The sequence below is a fragment of the Dipteris shenzhenensis genome, chromosome 29 (genome assembly GCF_047967505.1).
Source record: "Dipteris shenzhenensis isolate YYH24624 ecotype China chromosome 29, Dip_SZ_1.0, whole genome shotgun sequence".
Classification (NCBI taxonomy): domain Eukaryota; kingdom Viridiplantae; phylum Streptophyta; class Polypodiopsida; order Gleicheniales; family Dipteridaceae; genus Dipteris; species Dipteris shenzhenensis.
This window is the reverse complement of record NC_141624.1, coordinates 47,328,630-47,346,778: the sequence shown is the minus strand read 5'-3', so window position 1 is coordinate 47,346,778 and position 18,149 is coordinate 47,328,630. Positions and strand designations below refer to the sequence as shown.

General features: G+C 41.8%; 1 protein-coding gene across 4 annotated transcripts in view; it reads right to left on the bottom strand.

Moving 5' to 3' along the window:
- DDI1 (ubiquitin family protein) overlaps positions 1-18,149 on the bottom strand; it is an 81,373-nt gene that overhangs the window by 19,429 nt on the left and 43,795 nt on the right. For 2 of the 4 annotated variants that reach the window (XM_087400322.1, XM_087400323.1), the window contains exons 10-13: positions 3,055-3,148; positions 2,872-2,964; positions 2,711-2,780; positions 2,481-2,569 (exon numbers count right to left, since the gene is read on the bottom strand). In XM_087400322.1, coding sequence (XP_087256448.1) covers positions 2,481-2,569; positions 2,711-2,780; positions 2,872-2,964; positions 3,055-3,148 — 346 coding nt within the window. Of the gene's footprint in view, positions 1-1,432; positions 1,533-2,119; positions 2,300-2,480; positions 2,570-2,710; positions 2,781-2,871; positions 2,965-3,054; positions 3,149-18,149 lie in introns of those variants that run through there. The other 2 variants (XR_015543855.1, XM_087400324.1) reach the window with 2 other exon arrangements.

Here is an 18,149-nt window from a genome sequence, read left to right as displayed (position 1 = left end):
GATGAAGAAGAAGATGATGATGTGGCAGAAATGGGCTCAAGGGGGATCAAATGGCTCTGATACCATGTTGGAAAACTAAAGGAAAAGAGTAGAGTGGACACAAACTCAAAATACTTGCATTACTTCCATTGTAGAATGAAGAAGAGTGAGGTCCTTAAGTAGGCACCTCATACATGCTCACTGACATCACTGATGACCTCAGAGCTCCACAATCATCTCCTCAATCTGCTCCTAGATTCTCTCAATCATCCTATGTGGCTCTCCACCACCTAACTGTGCTTGTGGGCACCTAACTGTGCCTCTAGCACTCACACATAGAAACATAAGGTGTGCCTGAGGCATACACCTTGAGATATCCCAACAGAGTGTTCAACTACAGGTGACAGAAAAGGAAGAGTTTATCTCAGAGGGTGGAGCAAACAGAGCCATCTTTGGTGAAGGTGTTGGTACATATTGTGGCAGTTTTTTACCCCATTATATCTAATCTAGTTTGGGTGTACATCTGTGTTCTCTTTCAGATCTGTGTTGCCCTCTTTACAGTTTAGTAGGCACATGCTTTGAGTTCTGTTCCATTCGTGTGTCTTGCGATTTCGGGGTAATTCTTCCGCTGCAAGGGAGTTGGCCTTTAGCAACTTCTTTCTACAGCATGAAGGATCATCCATCCACACCCCAATAATGCGTCATGGACGTATGCATGCATGCAGATTCACCAACATGTCGAGGAGAGATTACTGTTTACCAAATTGTTGGTGGCATTCCAGTCTAGATCAGTGTTATATATAGTCTTATTATAGTTCAGAACTAAGAGCAAATGTGCCCGAGCGATGGGGGTAGACATGTGACATGTGGCAAGTTTGCAACATCAGCAACATTGGTGTCCATGGATGGCTCTGCGTCCTTCAGTGTGCCTTCCTCTTGGCCTGCATCTCTGCTGGCACATGAACTCATTTTTCATACTTACACTTGGATATTGCAAAACATGAACCAACAATCCTTTAAACAGTTTACAAAAATCGTTCCAGGACCTTATACTGGACCATGCTCCTCACTGGTGTCAATAATGACTCCATTGCTTATAGAATCCCTACACAGGCTGAAATCCTCTATTTTGATCTACATATCCATAAAGTTGATGATCTGTGAAGTGAGAAACAGTATAACCAACCTGCTCACTTAAATGCTGTTTACTTAGATATAAACTCCTGTGTAACAGCCATATTTAAAATCTATAGATTTTTTAAGCATTTGGGTCATAAGGAGTAGCTATAGTCATGGAAGGAGCTTCTTCACGCTAATGTCAAGATTGTCAATGAGAATATAATCATACCATAATGTCATCTTGCATATTGATTCTGGCTGCGCTAGGTTAATGCTTTACACATCTAAATATAATAATGTGCTGAAGTTTGCTTTGCCAGATGCAGCTCTTTACCTTATTCAAGAAACCCATGCTCCACCCCATGTCATCCCCATGCACATGTCTGTGCACAGACATGCCCCACACATGTACGTGCATGTGCACAAATGTACACCTGCATGTAGATACACAACAAACATCACTTTCAACCGCATCCTCTTTCCATCTTTTAAATCAAAAAAGTCAATATTTGTCTTTGAGTTTTTTGCAATCCTTTATCGCGAGGACAATATAGGCCAATGTGCCCCTTACATCTGTTTTCCTCTGTTAATCTCTTTAATTATCTCAATCTCAGCTTCGATTCTAAACTCACATGGAAGTAGTCTTTGAGACAACCCTTCAAATCTGCTTCCCAAAACACAGATGGTAATCTCTATAAGAGCAGTTTGGAGCATTGGCTCTGATCTTGGCAAGCACCCAGAGTTCTTTGCATACCATGCCAAATTCAATAATATTTGGCATAGAGTAAACAAAGAATGAGAAATACAAGGTTGAATGACAAAAACAAAAGAAAGGTAAATCAAAACATCTCTTAAACAAATTTTACCAAAAAGCAACTTTTGTGCATCTGTTTTACATGCGATATCTATACAATTTCCAACAGAAAGTTAGAAATCACCTTCGAATATATCTGAGTAATTGAATAGGCCAAGAACAACCCCCTTTATCCAAAAAATAGAAAATCATCTAGTAGAATAGCTCCAACGTCATATTTACTATTATGGAGCTGCATTATTATCTTCATGTGTATAATAGATCCTAAGAGCAGTAATTTTCCAGTCAAGTCTTCCAAGCTCCTAGCATGACTTGAAGCTCCGATGGTATTCAGTGCTACTATTGGAGTTTTCTCTTTCGACTGGGACATTCATTAAGCTCTTTAACCTGAACCAGCACTATTTCTCCATCACATTTCGGCACAAATATCATCTCGTCTATTTCTTTATACAACAAAAGCCAGTAAACTCTGAGCAGTTAGATTTAATTCTGTCTTAATTTATATATTACGACTGAAAACAAAGACTTAACAATCACGACACAAGATGTAGAAAGAAGAGAACTGTACTGCTGCTGAAGTTGATGCCAATTCATTCTTAGTTGATGTTGAGTCTGTATGGTATTGTTCTTCTTTAAACTGAACTGGAAGATCTTTTTCTGCAAAGAGAGCCAAGGGATTACTCCTCTGCACATGCAGTCAAACTGGCACAGCAAAGGCCTATGACTTTGTGGTATCTTAAAGTGGCAAAGTTCTACAAATTGAGAGAGGCCATTTCCAAGACACATCACACAGCTGACCTTGTAAAAATGGCACAGAGATTTCTCCTCCACCCACCCGAAGAACATTGTCTTTCAGATCTATTGTGCACTGAGGCATACATTTGCACATGTTATGATAAACATACAAAAACAAATTATCTAACGACAGACAGGAAAGGGACAAGGCAAAAAAAGAGAACCTGATGCTTGCGTAGCATATCAAGACCAAAAATAAACTCCACATCTGGCTGATCCAGAACCGTCAAAGAACAAAGAAAAAACTTTCCTCCTATCTGCATGGTCAGTTCCACACAGACAATATTGCCGGAAATACTTTTGATTTCTTTAAACAAATCAGAAGTAGAAGAAGAAAAGGATTAAACCTTCAGAGGAGCAACATGGATACGGCCGACAATTTCTCTCTGCCCAACACCCCTGGCAATGCCTACATACCGCTTGTCTAATAGCCTCAAAAGTCTGCACACAAAGTTGCATTTTGGTGAAGACCCACTTCCACAATTATACCTGTCTCAGTTTAACAAGCTACTCTCAATGGTAGAAATCATTTCTCATATTCCTCATTCACATCCCCACCAAGGGTGTTATGTATAGCTTATTGAAATATAGCACGAATTTATGATTTCAGAAGCCATTCATCAAGATAGCATAGTTAATTTTGCATGAATTTTGTTATGAAGAGTCTAAAATGGTTGATTCGAGATTCCAAATGACAAGAGTGCTTGCACGAGGGCTTCTAAGCATGTCTAAGGCAATACTTGTGGCATGGTAATATGATGGAGGGGTAGAAGCATTTTACTGGTAAAATTCTGCATTCTTGAAGCAGGATGTCCATGAGGAATGAAAGATGGAGGAGCCCTCCACCAAAACAAAAATGAATGATATGTATGAGAGATGCTATGCACACTATTGCCTCGAGTAGTCCAGGGACAATACTCCAAGCAGGAAAATATAGACTTTACAAGAAAAAAACAAAGAAGACAGAGATTTGCTCTGATGCTAGAGTGCACACTTTTTGCCTCCAGTAGTCCAGCGACAATATTCCAAGCAGGAAAATATAAAGAAGACAGGGATTTGCTCCGATGCTAGAGTGCACACTGGTTCTGTTGCATTGTCTTCCCTTTCCCATCCCTTCTCTTCCAACCTCTAGCTGCCCATCTTTCTTCCAAGCTTGTTTGTAATCCAAGTTCCAACCCAGCTAGTCTTGCTCATCTGGCCCCTTTCTGCTCATGCTTATCATGATGCAACCCCAAACTCTTGGCTGATCAGAAGAGATTCAAGTTCTCAAAGTACATCACTCCCTCTCTCAATCGTATTGCGGATAAAGAGATCATGAAAATTACTTACAATTCTGTAGATGAACCAAAAACTTTATTCTGATATTAAACTAGCAGAAGGTTCATCCCAACCAGACTTGTTGCCTGTTACAACGGACTCAAAGACTCAAGACCAGACTATACCCACGTTCCAAGAACTACCAAGACTTAGACAGCCAGCAAAGGAAGAGGCCGACAGACTACTAACAAAGCGACCTGAAAATGTCAAACCCAGAGACGACTCTCATGAGCACACCAAAAGAAGAAGAAATCACCATGCAAGGCGACCTGATATATAGAATCGCTACAACGCTTCCATGCTCAAAACTAAAAACCACTCCAAGCAAATGTTGTTGCCACGTAAACTGCACGGCCATCCCTAACTTTGATCCCTTACACCAAGGTATGGTTCACTACATAGGTTACCAACAACATACGCCCCTTACACTAAAGCAGGGGCCTACATACCACCTTTCTTTTTTGTCTTGCCTTGAGTGGGTGACCGAAGCTTTTCTAGCCTTGCTTGTGTGGGTGACCAAATCTTTTCTGGCCTTGCCCTGTGTGGGTAGTCCCTATGTGGGCGGATTTCATTTGTCATAGTGTGTGTGGGCAGATGTCTTCTATAGTGGATGTCTTCACATTGTGTTCTGGATAGTCACCTTCAAATGCATAGTCATGTTCGAAACTTGCACCTTCATCTGCTGTGTTGTCGCCCTCTTCCACTAAACAGGCTTTCCCTTCTTTGCGCTCAGTATCCAAAGCCTTTTTATACCAATATTTTGCTAGATTTCCACAGTATTCACATACAGTTTTATCTTTACTGCCGTTGCTCTTCACCTTTGCCTTTCCTTCTCGCTTGCCTTCTTTTGTTACAGCATATACTAGCTCACCTCCTAGCACTAACATATCTGGTTTATGCTCTTCACTTAACAACATCGAAACAATATATGGAAAATCAAGATTACGGAGCTTACTCCTAGTTTAGTAACCAGCTCGCCATACCATGGAGGCAAGCTTGAAAGTATGATGGCCTGCCTTGATCCCGCCACATTAAGCTGCTCTTGCTTCAACATAATCTTCAAGTTCTTTAGTTTTGCACAGAGCAACATCTTGATCACACCCATGCTGACTTGGACACAGCAACGTCTGCACCCAACACTCTCCCCAGCAGCCCTATTGCCTTTTCATACTTTTGTTGCCGAGCTTGGATCCTCCCCATTCCCTGGTTGTTATTGGGTTTCTTTTCTAAACCAAACATACAACCCCATAAATCTTCTCCCGAAAGAAGAGACGCACTGACAATTGCCATGAAGAGAATTTTTTCTCATTGAATTTTTTGACGGATGACTCTACTGCGACGGGCTTATCGAACCCTGGACCACGTATCCATTGCCTTCAACACAGGACGGCTCACAATACTTCACAGAGCCCTCCGACTCTCAAGGCCTCAACTGCTCTGATACCGCTGTTGGCTGATTAGCAAGAGATGCAAGTTCTCAAAGCAAATCACTCCCTCTCTCAATCATATTGCAGATAAAGAGATCATGAAAATTGCTTACAACTGAGTGAAGAAACCAAAAACTTTATTCTGATATTACACTAGAAGAAACCTCATCCTGACCGGGCTTGTTGCCTGTTACAACAGACTCAAAGACTCATGACCAGATTCCAAAAAACATCAAAACTTAGATGGCCAGCCAAGGAAGAGGCCGACGGACTGCTAACAAAGCAACCTGAAGAGCTCAAACCCACGGATGACTCTCGTGAGCACATTAAAAGAACAAGAAACAACCCCTCAAAGTGACCTAATATATAGAATCATTACACTGCCTCCATGCTCAAAACTAGATACTGCTCCAACTTCATTGGATTCCCACCTCGAGAGTTGTTGCTGCTGCATAAACTGCATGCCCCCCCCCCCCCCCCCAACCTTCACAGGTTACCACCAACAATAACTTTCCATCTTGCCATTTCACCTCTAAGGCAGTGAGACCCTGTCTCGTTGCAGCTAATTACTCTCCTAGATTTAGTCAGAAATCATTCGTATAGGTATGGTTGTGCCATCATATTGCCTGTGCCACTAATGATAGTAGCTAAATTTTGTCCATCCATGAGTATCCTGGCCTGCTGCAAGCTTCTTCTCAGCTATGCTCTCACCATATCTCCAGTTGGGGAAGTGAGTGACTATGGATTTAGGCCATCTATTGGAGTGAAAGGGTGATTAGCATTATAAATGGGTCCTAAATTGGCCTTAGGGCCTATGATTTTATGTCATTGGCAACGTTCGACATTTTAAGAGCCACATGAGGTTGCATAACCCAACACACATCCGCCATACATGACGAGGATCGGTGCCCATTGCCAAAGTGGAACGAAAAAGGTGCAGAAAACCCCCCCAAAACAATATCCTACGCGACACATCTCAACAAAAGGACAGCAAACCTACAAAGAATAAAATTTATTTGCAAAGGCTGTGTGGCACTACACTTAAATGGGCACAGTTAACCTTAAAATGGGTGGTCCCATTCATTGTAAACACTTTGGTACTCTCTTGTACTTTTAATAGGGGTTCTAGGCCTTCTTGTGGGTTTGCCATGTGGTAGCCTGTTGTACTTATCCCATAAGCAAAGGTATTGCTGGCCCACTTCCCAAAAATATAAAAAGGGGCTTCATTTGTACTTCATTCTCATTCTACACTAATGCAAAGTACACTCATTCCTCTCATTGTTCATAAGCTTCAGCGTACCAGCTGCTAATGCCAAGAAGGACAACTTCAAGCTTTCACCTTGCCAGCCACATGAGAGCTGTTGGATCTCATGTCCTCTTCCCGTAAGAGAGAGCTAACCCTGCCCTTTGCTAAAATTTCTGATTTTACTGATATTTCTGCTAAAATGGACCCTAAACCTAGTGGTAGTTAGCAGTTATAGTGTAGATCCTGTTGCCGTTGGTATCAGAGCCCTTTTTTGGGAATTTTGTGGGTGAATATTCATTATCTCGTCCTGAAAATTAAAGCTTCCTATCTTGAGACCAAGGGCTACCTCTGTGCAAAATTTCATCGCGGGAAGGGCTCTGGATTCTACACGTCGGCCTGGGAACAACCCTGATTTCCAAGGTTCTCAGTTTTGACAATTCTTGTATCAGTGCGTAGAGGATGGCCCCTCATCAAAAGCCCTAAGGTTTCACTGGAAAATTCCAAGTTTCAAGCTGGAAATTGTCTAAAAATCAGTGCGCTGCCAGGAATCTTAATCTGCACGGCAATTTGCATATTACCTGCTGCAAATGATGATTTGACTGCATACAGGAAGTCGCCCCAGCAGCAGCTAGCCCTGTACTAAGTTTCATACCCATCTGACCACGTTTGACCCTGTTTCTGCCTCAAAATTGCTTCCAGATGGCATAGAATTGAGGTTTTCTCAACCTAGAGCTCATATATTTTGGGGCTTTTCACTTATACAGGCTATTCTGCTCTATTCTACCCTGCCTATACCTGAATTGCAGAAAATATTGGTTTCTGAGTCCTCAAAGTCAGAATTAGGGCAAATTGTTGTGCATCTGCCACGTGGCAGTCATTATTTTTGTACCTTGGCCAGTGATAATTCCTGATCACCTCCTATACAATGCCATGGCATAGCATTCCCTGTTCACACAGAGCATCTGAGTTTAAACGGTGCTGCTAAACAGTCTCTCTTGCACAGTATTCAAAAAGGGGTCCAAACAGTGTTTCAAATAGTGAGTTTGTGTTCAAAACAGTGCTCCAAACAAGCCCTAAACAGTGTTCTAAATAGTGCTCTAAACAGCTCCAGATAGTTTTCATTCAATGAATTTGAGGCCAAGAAATTGACATAATCTGTTCCTAAATTCTAATGGCCCCAAGGAGAGCTGGCTCTAACTCTAGAAAGGGCAACTCTACAAGGGACTGCAAACATGAAGGGGAATATAAGGAGGTCCAGCTGATGAGTCAAGCTGAAGAGTTGCCCTTAGGGATGATGACTTGGACAGTGATCATGAGACTATGGGAAAATCGCAGAGTCCTTCCCCAACTTCCCATGACCACTCACCAACCAAGTCCCCTCACCACAAGGCCAAGCTGGATTTTGAAAGTTTCATGGCAATTATGATGGAACAGCAAGAATTAATGATGGACAAACAAAGTAAGTTAATGCAGCAACTTGTGGACCAACAGCAGAAGCTATTTGGCGAAGTAGGGCAACTCAATTCCACGCTGGAACAGAGGGCTGAAGGTGTGGAGAGAGACTCTAAAGCTAAGTTTGACAATGCCTTCACTCAGCTAAGGATTATGAGGACTGATCTAAACTTTGTGAGGAGCAGGGTTGAGCCTTAGGATAAAGAGATTGCCAGGGAAGACCACCCTAATTTCCAGACATGTGGCATACTAGATCCATCTAGGGAGTTTTGGGGCTCGTTGGGCATAAGCAAGCAAAAAAAAGAGCTTTCAGGTAATCTGATTTGAACTTTCTGACAGCTTGCTACCACCGAGGTTGGCTAGGAGGTTATTGAATGTACCTGCACCCGTGAATCGACGTAACAATTTAGGAGCAAGCAGATTTTTGTGTGAAATCCAAGCTGTCCGGAAAGAGCATGCTAGTTTTGTTGCTTATGCTTTGGTTGCTATAGCATGTAATGAAGAGCCATTATGTCATCAAGATGCCTTTCAGCATGATTGTTGGATGAAGGCCATGCAAGCTGAATTGGATTCTATCCATCAGAATGACACTTGGGAGTTGTGTGATTTGCCTTATGGCAAGAATGCCATTGGAACTAAGTGGGTTTACAAGATTAAACAGAAAGCTGATGGTTTAGTGGACCATCACAAAGCCCGTCTTGTTGCTAAGGGCTATGCTCAGCAGCATGGCATTGACTTTGAGGAGACTTTTGCTCCCACTTCCAGGATCACTACCCTTCGCATTGTTATTGCCTTTGCTGCCCACTTTCATTGACAGATACATCAGCTTGATATTAAGACAGCTTTCCTTCATGGGCATTTACAGGAAGAGGTCTATGTTTCCCAATGTCCTGGCTATGAGGTTGAAGGTTCTGAAAGCAAGGTATGCCGCTTGAGAAAGGCCCTCTATGGATTGAAGCAAGCACCTCGGGCTTGGTATTCGAGAATTCATTCTCATTTGCTTACACTTGGCTTTCAAAACAGCCCTACCGAGGCTACCCTTTACATCCACAAGCGTGGGACAGATTTGCTGATTTTAGTCCTTTATGTGGATGACATGCTTGTAACTGGGACACATGCTCAACAAATTGCAGATTTTGAAATTGATTTGGGGCAGACATTTGCTATGTCTGATCTTGGTCTTCTGCACTACTATCCGGGCATTCAATTTGCTAGCAATGAGGGGGCCATTTTGACGTCACAATCCAAGTACATTGGACAGCTTTTGCAGTGTTTTCAGTTTGAGGATTGTAAGCCAGTATCCATACCATTAGAGACTGGTTTTCACTTCTCTTTAGAGGATGGCAGCGGTACATGTGATGTCACTCTCTATCAGCAAGCAGTTGGTTGTTTGATTTACCTATGCCATACGAGACCTGATCTACAGTATGATGTCTCATAGTTGGGCAGATATATGCACAGCCCATCTATGAACCATCGGCATGCCGTGAAGCGTGTTTTCAGATATCTTAAAGGCACTCAGCATTTAGGCCTTCTTTATGGGATTGATACTTCACTTGTCATGCATGGATCACTGATAGTGATTGGGCTGGTTGTTCTGACACTCGTGTCACATAGTGGCAACTGTTTTATGCTTGGTACTTCATGTGTTTCTTGGTTCAACAAGAAGCAAAGTACAGTTGCTACTTCTAGCTGTGAAGCTGAGTACAGAGCGGCTTTTACAGCTACAGTGGAGTGTGTTTGGCTTCGGAAGCTACTTACTGATCTTTGTGCATGTCAGACTGCTCCTACCGTCATCTTCACTGATAGTCATAGTGCTTTGGCTGTCGCACGGAATACAGTTTTCCATGCTCGCACAAAGCACATTGAGGTTCACTATCATCACTATGTCAGAGAGTGATTATCAGCAAGTGATATTGAGTTGTCTTATGTTCCCACTGAAGACAACTTGGCAGATCTTTTTACAAAGGCTCTACCTCGACCTAAGTTTGAGGCTTTTCGGCAAGCTTTAAACTTAGTACCTTTTGTAACTTGATCTGTTGCACTCTGTACAGTCATAGGTTGCTATATCCTACAGGATGAACATGTGCAACCGTGACACTAGCTATTTAGGTATCCTAAGCAATGTCCAGGATACTTCAACCCATACCATGGAGGGGGGTTTGTAGGCGATCTCATGGGCTATCCATAGATGCCACTTATACCTTGGTACGAGCCTTGTAGGCCTAGTTATAGTCAGTTAGGACTATGGGTACAGTTAGTTTATGTACCATCTAGATCAGTTAGGACACTTAGTCTGTTAGGGCAGTTAACCCTAGGGTTTTGTTATGTTGGCTCTCCCGGAGCCTCCACACCTCAGTTTTGCAGCAATCTATTAAAGCATCTCGTTTTTCTCCATTGTGCTTCCATTTTTGAGCTTCCATTGCTTCCAACACCCAACATAGATTGGAAAAAGCATATTTATCAGTTCAAGCTGAACCATGTGCTGTATGTTTTGCGAGGTGAAAAGAATTTACCTTAGGGACCATTAGTTTCGGGTTACCTCCAGAGCGGAATGTTCAAAATAAGATTGAACTTATCCCAGGTACAAAACCTATAAATAGGTCTCCCTATAGATTAAGATTTACCGAAAAAGCGGAGGTGCGAAGAAAACTGGAAGAATACCTCAAGCTGGGATAGATTCAGCCCAACTTCTCACCTTTTGCTTCGCCATTGACATTGAAGAAAAAGAAAGACAATACTTTTCGCCTATGTACAAATTACACAGCGTTGAATAATATCATTGTTAAGCACAGATATCCGATGGCTCGGATGATGACTTACTAGATGCATTACATGGGGCCATACTTTTCAGCAAGATAGATCTTAGGTGTGGCTACCATCAGATCCATCTTATAGTCAAGGATGTGCATAAGACCGCTTTTAGAAGCAGGTTTGGACATTATGAGTTTTTGGTAATGCCATTTGGACTTACCAAAGCTCCAGCTACATTCGTTATGCTTGTGAATGATTTACTACGACCATATATTGGAAATTTTGTAGTACATTTTATTGACAATATTCTTGTTTTCAGCAAAGTATTGCTGAGCATCGCGAACACTTAAGAAACGTGTTTAGTGTGTATGTAAATAAAAATAAAATTGCATTGTGCATGGTAAGACTTGAGTATTTAGGATTCATTATTACTGCTGAGAGGGTGGAAATGGATCCAAAGAAAGTCGCCGCAGTACTGGCTTGGCCTATCCCTTAAAGTTTGACTGCTTTGCGATCATTCTTGGGATTTGTCCAATTTTATCGAAAGCATATCAAAGGATATTTCGAGATAGTATCACCATTGACTAATCTAACCTCACATAAAGTACCTTTTATATGGGGACAGAATCAACAAGAAAGTTTTAACGCCATAAAACAAGCTATGGTCTCAGGACTGGTGTTAAAAATAGTTGACCCCCGAAAACCGTTTTTCATAGAAACCGGTGCGAGTGGCATTGTGTAGGAGCAGTTCTCCTCCAAGAGGGAAGGCCAATAGCCTTTGAAAGCAAGAAGCTTTCTCCCTCTCAACAAAATTGGCCAACTCATGAATTATAGTTGTATGCTGTTGTCCATACTTTAAAAACATGGAGACAGTATTTGCATGGATCAGAGTTTTATGTTGATGTTGATCATGATACTCTGAAATATTTCTATAAACAACATGACCTGAGAGGCCGCAAAGCTAGGTGGGCAGAACTCATGCAAAAGTTTAACATGACTAATTGGTACCGAAGAGGGAAGGATAATAAAGTTGATGATGCGTTGTCATGCATTATGCATAATATGAGTTTCACGGTATTAGAGAGTGCTCGAATGGACGACATTAAAGAAACTCAAAAGATGGACGACTTCGTCCAAAGCCCTTGGCCTAAGGCTTATGTGCTTAAACCCCGAGAAAAGGATAGCCTAGCATGCAGAAAAGGCCAAAATTATGCGAGATATACCATAGTGGATGGTATGCTAAAACGAAATGGGAAGGTAGTAGTACCTAATCAGAATGATCTTAGGCAGAGAGTCATTCAACAGTGCCATGATAGCCCGTGTGCGGGACATCCAGGAGTCAAGAAGACATGATCTCGTAAAGTGAGATTTCTTTTGGCCAAAAAAGAAAAAAAAAATTCATGAATATGTGACACGTTGTTTTTCGTATCAAGTCAGTAAAGCGGAGCCGGTGAAGCCACCTGGACTTTTACAGCCCTTGGAAATACCACTAGCTAGGTAGGAGAGCATTTCCATGGACTTTATTGTAGGTTTGCCTATGACACAAAGTGGATATGATTCTATCCTTGTGGTGGTTGATCGTCTTACTAAGATAGCTCACTTCCTTCCGACTAGGGAGTCTGTTAGTGCTCCGCAAGTGGCGGATTTGTTTATTAAACATATATTTCATCTACATGGGTTACCCAGATTCATAGTGTCAGACATGAATGTTAAATTTACCAGTCATTTTTGGACCGCAATGTTTGAGACACTAAGGACTGAGTTGGGAATGAGTAGTGGGGATCATCCAGAAACGGATGATCAGACAAAAAGAATCAACCAGGTTTTAGAGGATATGCTGAGAGCATATGTTTCATTGAGGCAGCACATGGGACAAGTGGTTGCCACTGTTAGAATTTGCCTACAATGATAGAAAACATTCCTCTATAGGAATGAGTCCATTCGAGCTGAACTATGGTTATAGACCAGCAAATACAACTACGGTTGGAATACCTTAGAAAGTGCCTAGTGCCGCAAACTTTGTGGTTCAGATACAAGAGATGCTTCCACTAGGCTATGGATAGAGCTAAGGCATATGCGGATGAAAATTGATTTGTTAGAGAATTTAAGGAAGGCGAAAATGTTTTTCTCAGAATTCCTTCAGACTCCAAGTCCTTGATTGCAGGAGAGTGTGCTAAGTTATCATCCCGATATTGTGAGCCGTGGTTAGTTCTAAAAAGAATAGGCAAGGTGGCCTATAATTAGATTTACCATAGGGTTGTAAAGTGCGCCCAGTGTTTCATGTTTCTTGTTTAAAGAAGTTTTTGCACCCAGGTGACTCACTAATTGAGGGTGTTGTTTTGTATCAAGAGATAGAGGATACTGCAAGGCGCAAACTAACAAGAATCCTAAACCGAGGAACAATGCAAGTACGCAATCGGAAGATATCCATGGTGTTGGTTGCATGGCATGGTCTATCTCTATCTGAGGCTACTTGGGAATCCGTGTACCAGATGCGCAGAGCATTCCTAGATTTTATCATCGAGGACATTGATACCTGAAGAGGGAAGAAATGTTATGCTCAAGTCGAGATAACATGACCTCAAAAGGATCAATGCTTTAGAGGATCAACTTTTGTATTATATTTTATTGTGTTTCATATAAATGGTCAAAGGAATCAATGTCAAGGTCCTTGATGAGTGTTTTTCTTGTTAATTTAGTGAAATCTCACCATAGTTGCATACGGTACAACTTGATGTGGCAAAAGCAACTTAAGGTAGGATAATGAAGGACTTAGGTTAGCTGATGGCATCCATGACAACCAGCTTGTCATGTGGCTTTGTTCTTTGGACATCTTTCCACCCTTGTGGTTGGAGTACAAACCCTCCTTTCGCACTTTCTTCTTTTCTTTTCACACAAAGGGTAGTACTTGGCTGCATGCAGCTACCACGCCTTTACTGTCTTACCCAAATTATTAGCTATTTGACTAGCAACCTTCCTGACAAACAGCTTATGGAAGGGTGGAACTATTACATGTTCTTTTAAGGCATATGCTTTACAAACCCACAGGATTTGAATCTGGATTTTTCATAGCTAAAAGCTGTAGCAATAGCTTCATCTAGATTGTGACATACTTGTCCCTCACCTCTACGTGGATCTTGTCATTCAAACCAAACACATAATCATTGACTTGACTGAACTGACATACTGGTTTTGGAGTCTTCCTTACCACCTCAGAAAATTTATCACTATACTCTACTACCGACAACTTTCTTTGCCTTAAGTACCTCATTCCAAACTTGGGATGCTTTATTTGAAGGGAGAATGTTACGAGAATTGGAATTATCCCATTAATTTAATCCTTCAGTACTTAGTTTAGTGAGATCCAGCATTTTTGTCGCGTAGCTGATGCATGTGTGCTCGCTGTTCCGTAGTGATGCATGTGTGCTCCTACATGGAATATTTCATTACTATTAATCGTGTGAATTCAAGGGAAGAGTAATTGATCGAGCGATGGCATCTGGCAAGCATGATCCACCATATTTTGGGTGCGTAGGCGCAACTCTAGTGATGCGGGGATGAATAAGGCTTATGCCTAATTTTTTATATTACAAAAGCTTATGTACATATTTGAATTTTGGATTATTAGTGGCTTGGCTAAGTGTATAAACTAAAGTTAGAAAAAGCCAACTATTCTAGAAGGTGGATGAGCTTTTTAAAATCAGGTATGGAGGAAAGCATAGAGGTTTTTGTATGATTTTTGCTCGGACGCTTTTTGGGGAATATACATAAATACCTGTGGGGGGAGATTGTACCCAGAAGGCTTGTTCTGTCTCTTCCGTTTGTGAGTTTTGAGAGTTTGTGCGCATTTTCGAAGAGTGTTGCTGTGTTTTTCAAGGATTTGCAGGTTCCGTGAGTGTTTTCTGTTGCAGTGGTATCGGAGCTAGGTTTCGTTGTCCATAGCACGAGAAGCACACCCACCCCGCGTCCTCGAACAAGAAATCGCAGCACACATCAGATTGCGGACACCGCGCACAAGAGCACAACCAAGCTCGAAGCAGCAAAAGCGAACAGCGCAGAACGGCTCGCAGACACGAAAACGTGCGGCGGAAAAAAAAAATCGCAGCAAAAGAAGTCGTTCGTACATAGACAGGTCGAAGACTGTGAACGCACACCCACGCCTTAGCTCCTCCAAGCATACGACAAAGGCGGCGACCAAGGCATAGTCGTTGGCATACCTGGCACTGAAGGCACTGTTGGCTGAGCGTGAGGAAGCCTTGGGAGATTGCTCTTAAAACTTCCCAGAAGGTCCCCCATCCCGATACTGTTCTAGCTCAAGTCCCCTTAACAATTGGTGACTATCCACTAGATCAAGTCACTTTGTTGCTCTATTCTTTGAAGTTCCTAGTCATAAAGATATCCTTCAAGGCAATAGTGCAAACAAGGGAGCAACCCAACGGATTTTGAAAAAGGAGAATCTAAAAAAAAACAAACAAAACAAAAGCAAGTGTTCACAAGAGGATGAGGCAGTCTACAAGTGCTTTTGGACACGAGCTTTGCTTTGTACCTTGCAACGTGGAATCACTTGTTGGAATCGTGTGAGTTCGAGAGCGCACAGAGATGCTATTCGACAAATAGCTGCTTTCAAAGCTTGGAAACCGAATTGAGATAAGTCTTGTATTTGTGTGTATTTCCTTTCATAGTGATTTCTTTTTTGCACCATGCACATACTTAACTATGTCTGGAAGGCGTATTCCATCAGATATAGGTTATCCTGAAGATCTCATGATGAGGATGTGGAAAACGATCACCATCGGTCAAGAAGAAGTTCAACACCCATGACACTTACTGAGGAAGAATGGCGAGAACGCTATATGCATGAGAAGCAACAACATTAAGAGATTGAAGATGCTTTACGCCAAGTGACGACAACTTGGAAGCCACTTATATCGATTGAGGACGAGGAACCTATGCATGCATCAGCTTCACTGGATGCATGGAAACATCATGCACAGGACCTTGAGCAAGAACTTGAGTACATGCGCAACATGTGCGACACGCATAAAGCCAACGAAGAATGCACAAATCGAGTGTTAAAAGAGATGACTGAAGTCACGAAGAAGCGTAAGGATAGAGATGATGAAAAAAGTGGAAGCAACAAATCATCACACACCAGTGATAGTGAGCGAGGAAGAAGCAAGACGAGACATCAAAGGAAGAAGAAGCGACATGTGAAGACTTCACTACAACGACATCATGACACTACTCCTTCACATGAGTCCAGCGATGAAGACAACATGGGAAAGGCCATCTTGAAAGCACTCACGCTTCATGATAAGAAGAAGTCTGGTAAGATTAATCGCAAAACTTTTTCTTTTCCAAAATATGATGATAAAAGAGATGGACAAGCTTTACTTGCGTGGATTAGTTCTTTCAATCAATACTTTTTGGGAGAACGGTACGAAGAGATCGAGAAGGTAAAACTTGCTGCGAGTCACATGACAAGCGGTGCACAATTTTGATGGAGTGTGGTCGCCGAAAGCACTCATGTTCCAAAGACATGGGAAGCATTCAAAGATAAAATCAAGAAGCGCTTCCTGCCTACACAGTTTGAAGAGGATACTCGCAGGCAATTTGCCAATGGCAAAGATTGAGGCAGTTGGATAATGAGAGTGGAATCTGGATGCATACACCGAGAAATATCTTTCCTCTCTACTTCAATTGCAAACCATTGAGAAAGTGTCCCGAAAGGAGCAATGTCGTACCTTTGTTGAGAGTTTACGTCCTTCTATTCGTGCTGATGTGCGTATGCTTCGACCATCTACAGCTTCTGATGCTATGGATTTGGCATTAGAGTTAGAGAGAAAGCAGGGAAGAAGCTTTGCTACTCGGACCCCTCGAGCAAAGAAGCATACTTCATACTTCAAGCAAGAGGGTGTAAGTGGAAAAGTTGGTAGATATGATAGTAAGTCTAATTGAAACCTGCTAAGTCACGTATTAATCGAAGAACCATAGAACTTGTCACATGTTACGAATGCAAAGAGAAGGGACACTACTCTTATGAATGTCCAAAGAATCCACTTGCTACACACAAGATAGGTACCCAAGCAAAGAATACTACCAACAATAACGAAGGCAATGGAGGGAGAACCAATGGACGTACCAATGGTAATAGTCAGCGCAACAACTCCGCACGGATCAACTACATTGATGCTGGATCCCATGATAAATATTTCAAGCAAGAGGGCGAGGATGAGGACAACAACACTGAAGATGCCGACTACACCCCTTCAGGTAAGTGTTATTCAGGTAAAAGTGCATCTTATTTTCATACTTCTTTGTTACATATGACTACACTATTACACAAAAAAGAACATAGTGTCTTTTTTTATGATGGAAGCACCCATGATTTCATTTCGCAACGTTTAGTTGAAAAGTTAGGGCTCGCAACCATCAAAACAAAATATAAAGTCAAATCAGCTTTTCAAGGATCGAATTATAATTGTTTGCAAATGGTTAAGGATCTTGAGGTGACTTTAGGGCCATTAGTTAAGAGCCATGATTTCTTAGTCGCTCCTTTGCGTGAGCAAGATCTCATTCTAGGGATGCCCTAGCGTGTCGATCATAATGCCAAACTTGATTATCTTGAACGCACCATTACTGTGCCTCAAGGCACTGAGACTATGACTCTAGAATGCGACAAGAATCTTCCCTCTCCTATATTGTCACATACCCAAGCTCAAAGAGCTTTGCGCAAACGTGAGAAGACATATCTGGTTATGGTCAATAAGATTGAGGCTAGTCCTTAGACTAAGAAAACTAAGCAAGAGCCTTTGGATCCTTTTCTAGCTACCTATGACGACTGCTTTATAATCGTGTCAGACCGGGATAGTAAATTTTGTAGTAACTTCTAGACCGCACTCTTTGACAATCTTGGTCCGAAGTTAGATTTTTCAACTGCTTTTCATCTCGAATCTAATGGCCAAACCGAGGTCACACAAAATACTATTTGTGACATGTTACATGCTTACGTGTCTGGTCAGCCAGGCAAATGGAACAAATTTATATACACATTACAATTTGCCTACAACAACACTAAGCACTCTGCTACAGGCAAATCTCCATTCCAAATTGTCTATGGAAAGACAATTCCTACTCCATTGACCCGCCTTAAGCACCAAGTAGAGGCTGCTGATCGATTTACTGAAGATTTCTCTAGCATTTTGGCTACTGTCAAAAAGAATATCGAGCATGCTCAAGCTGTGTA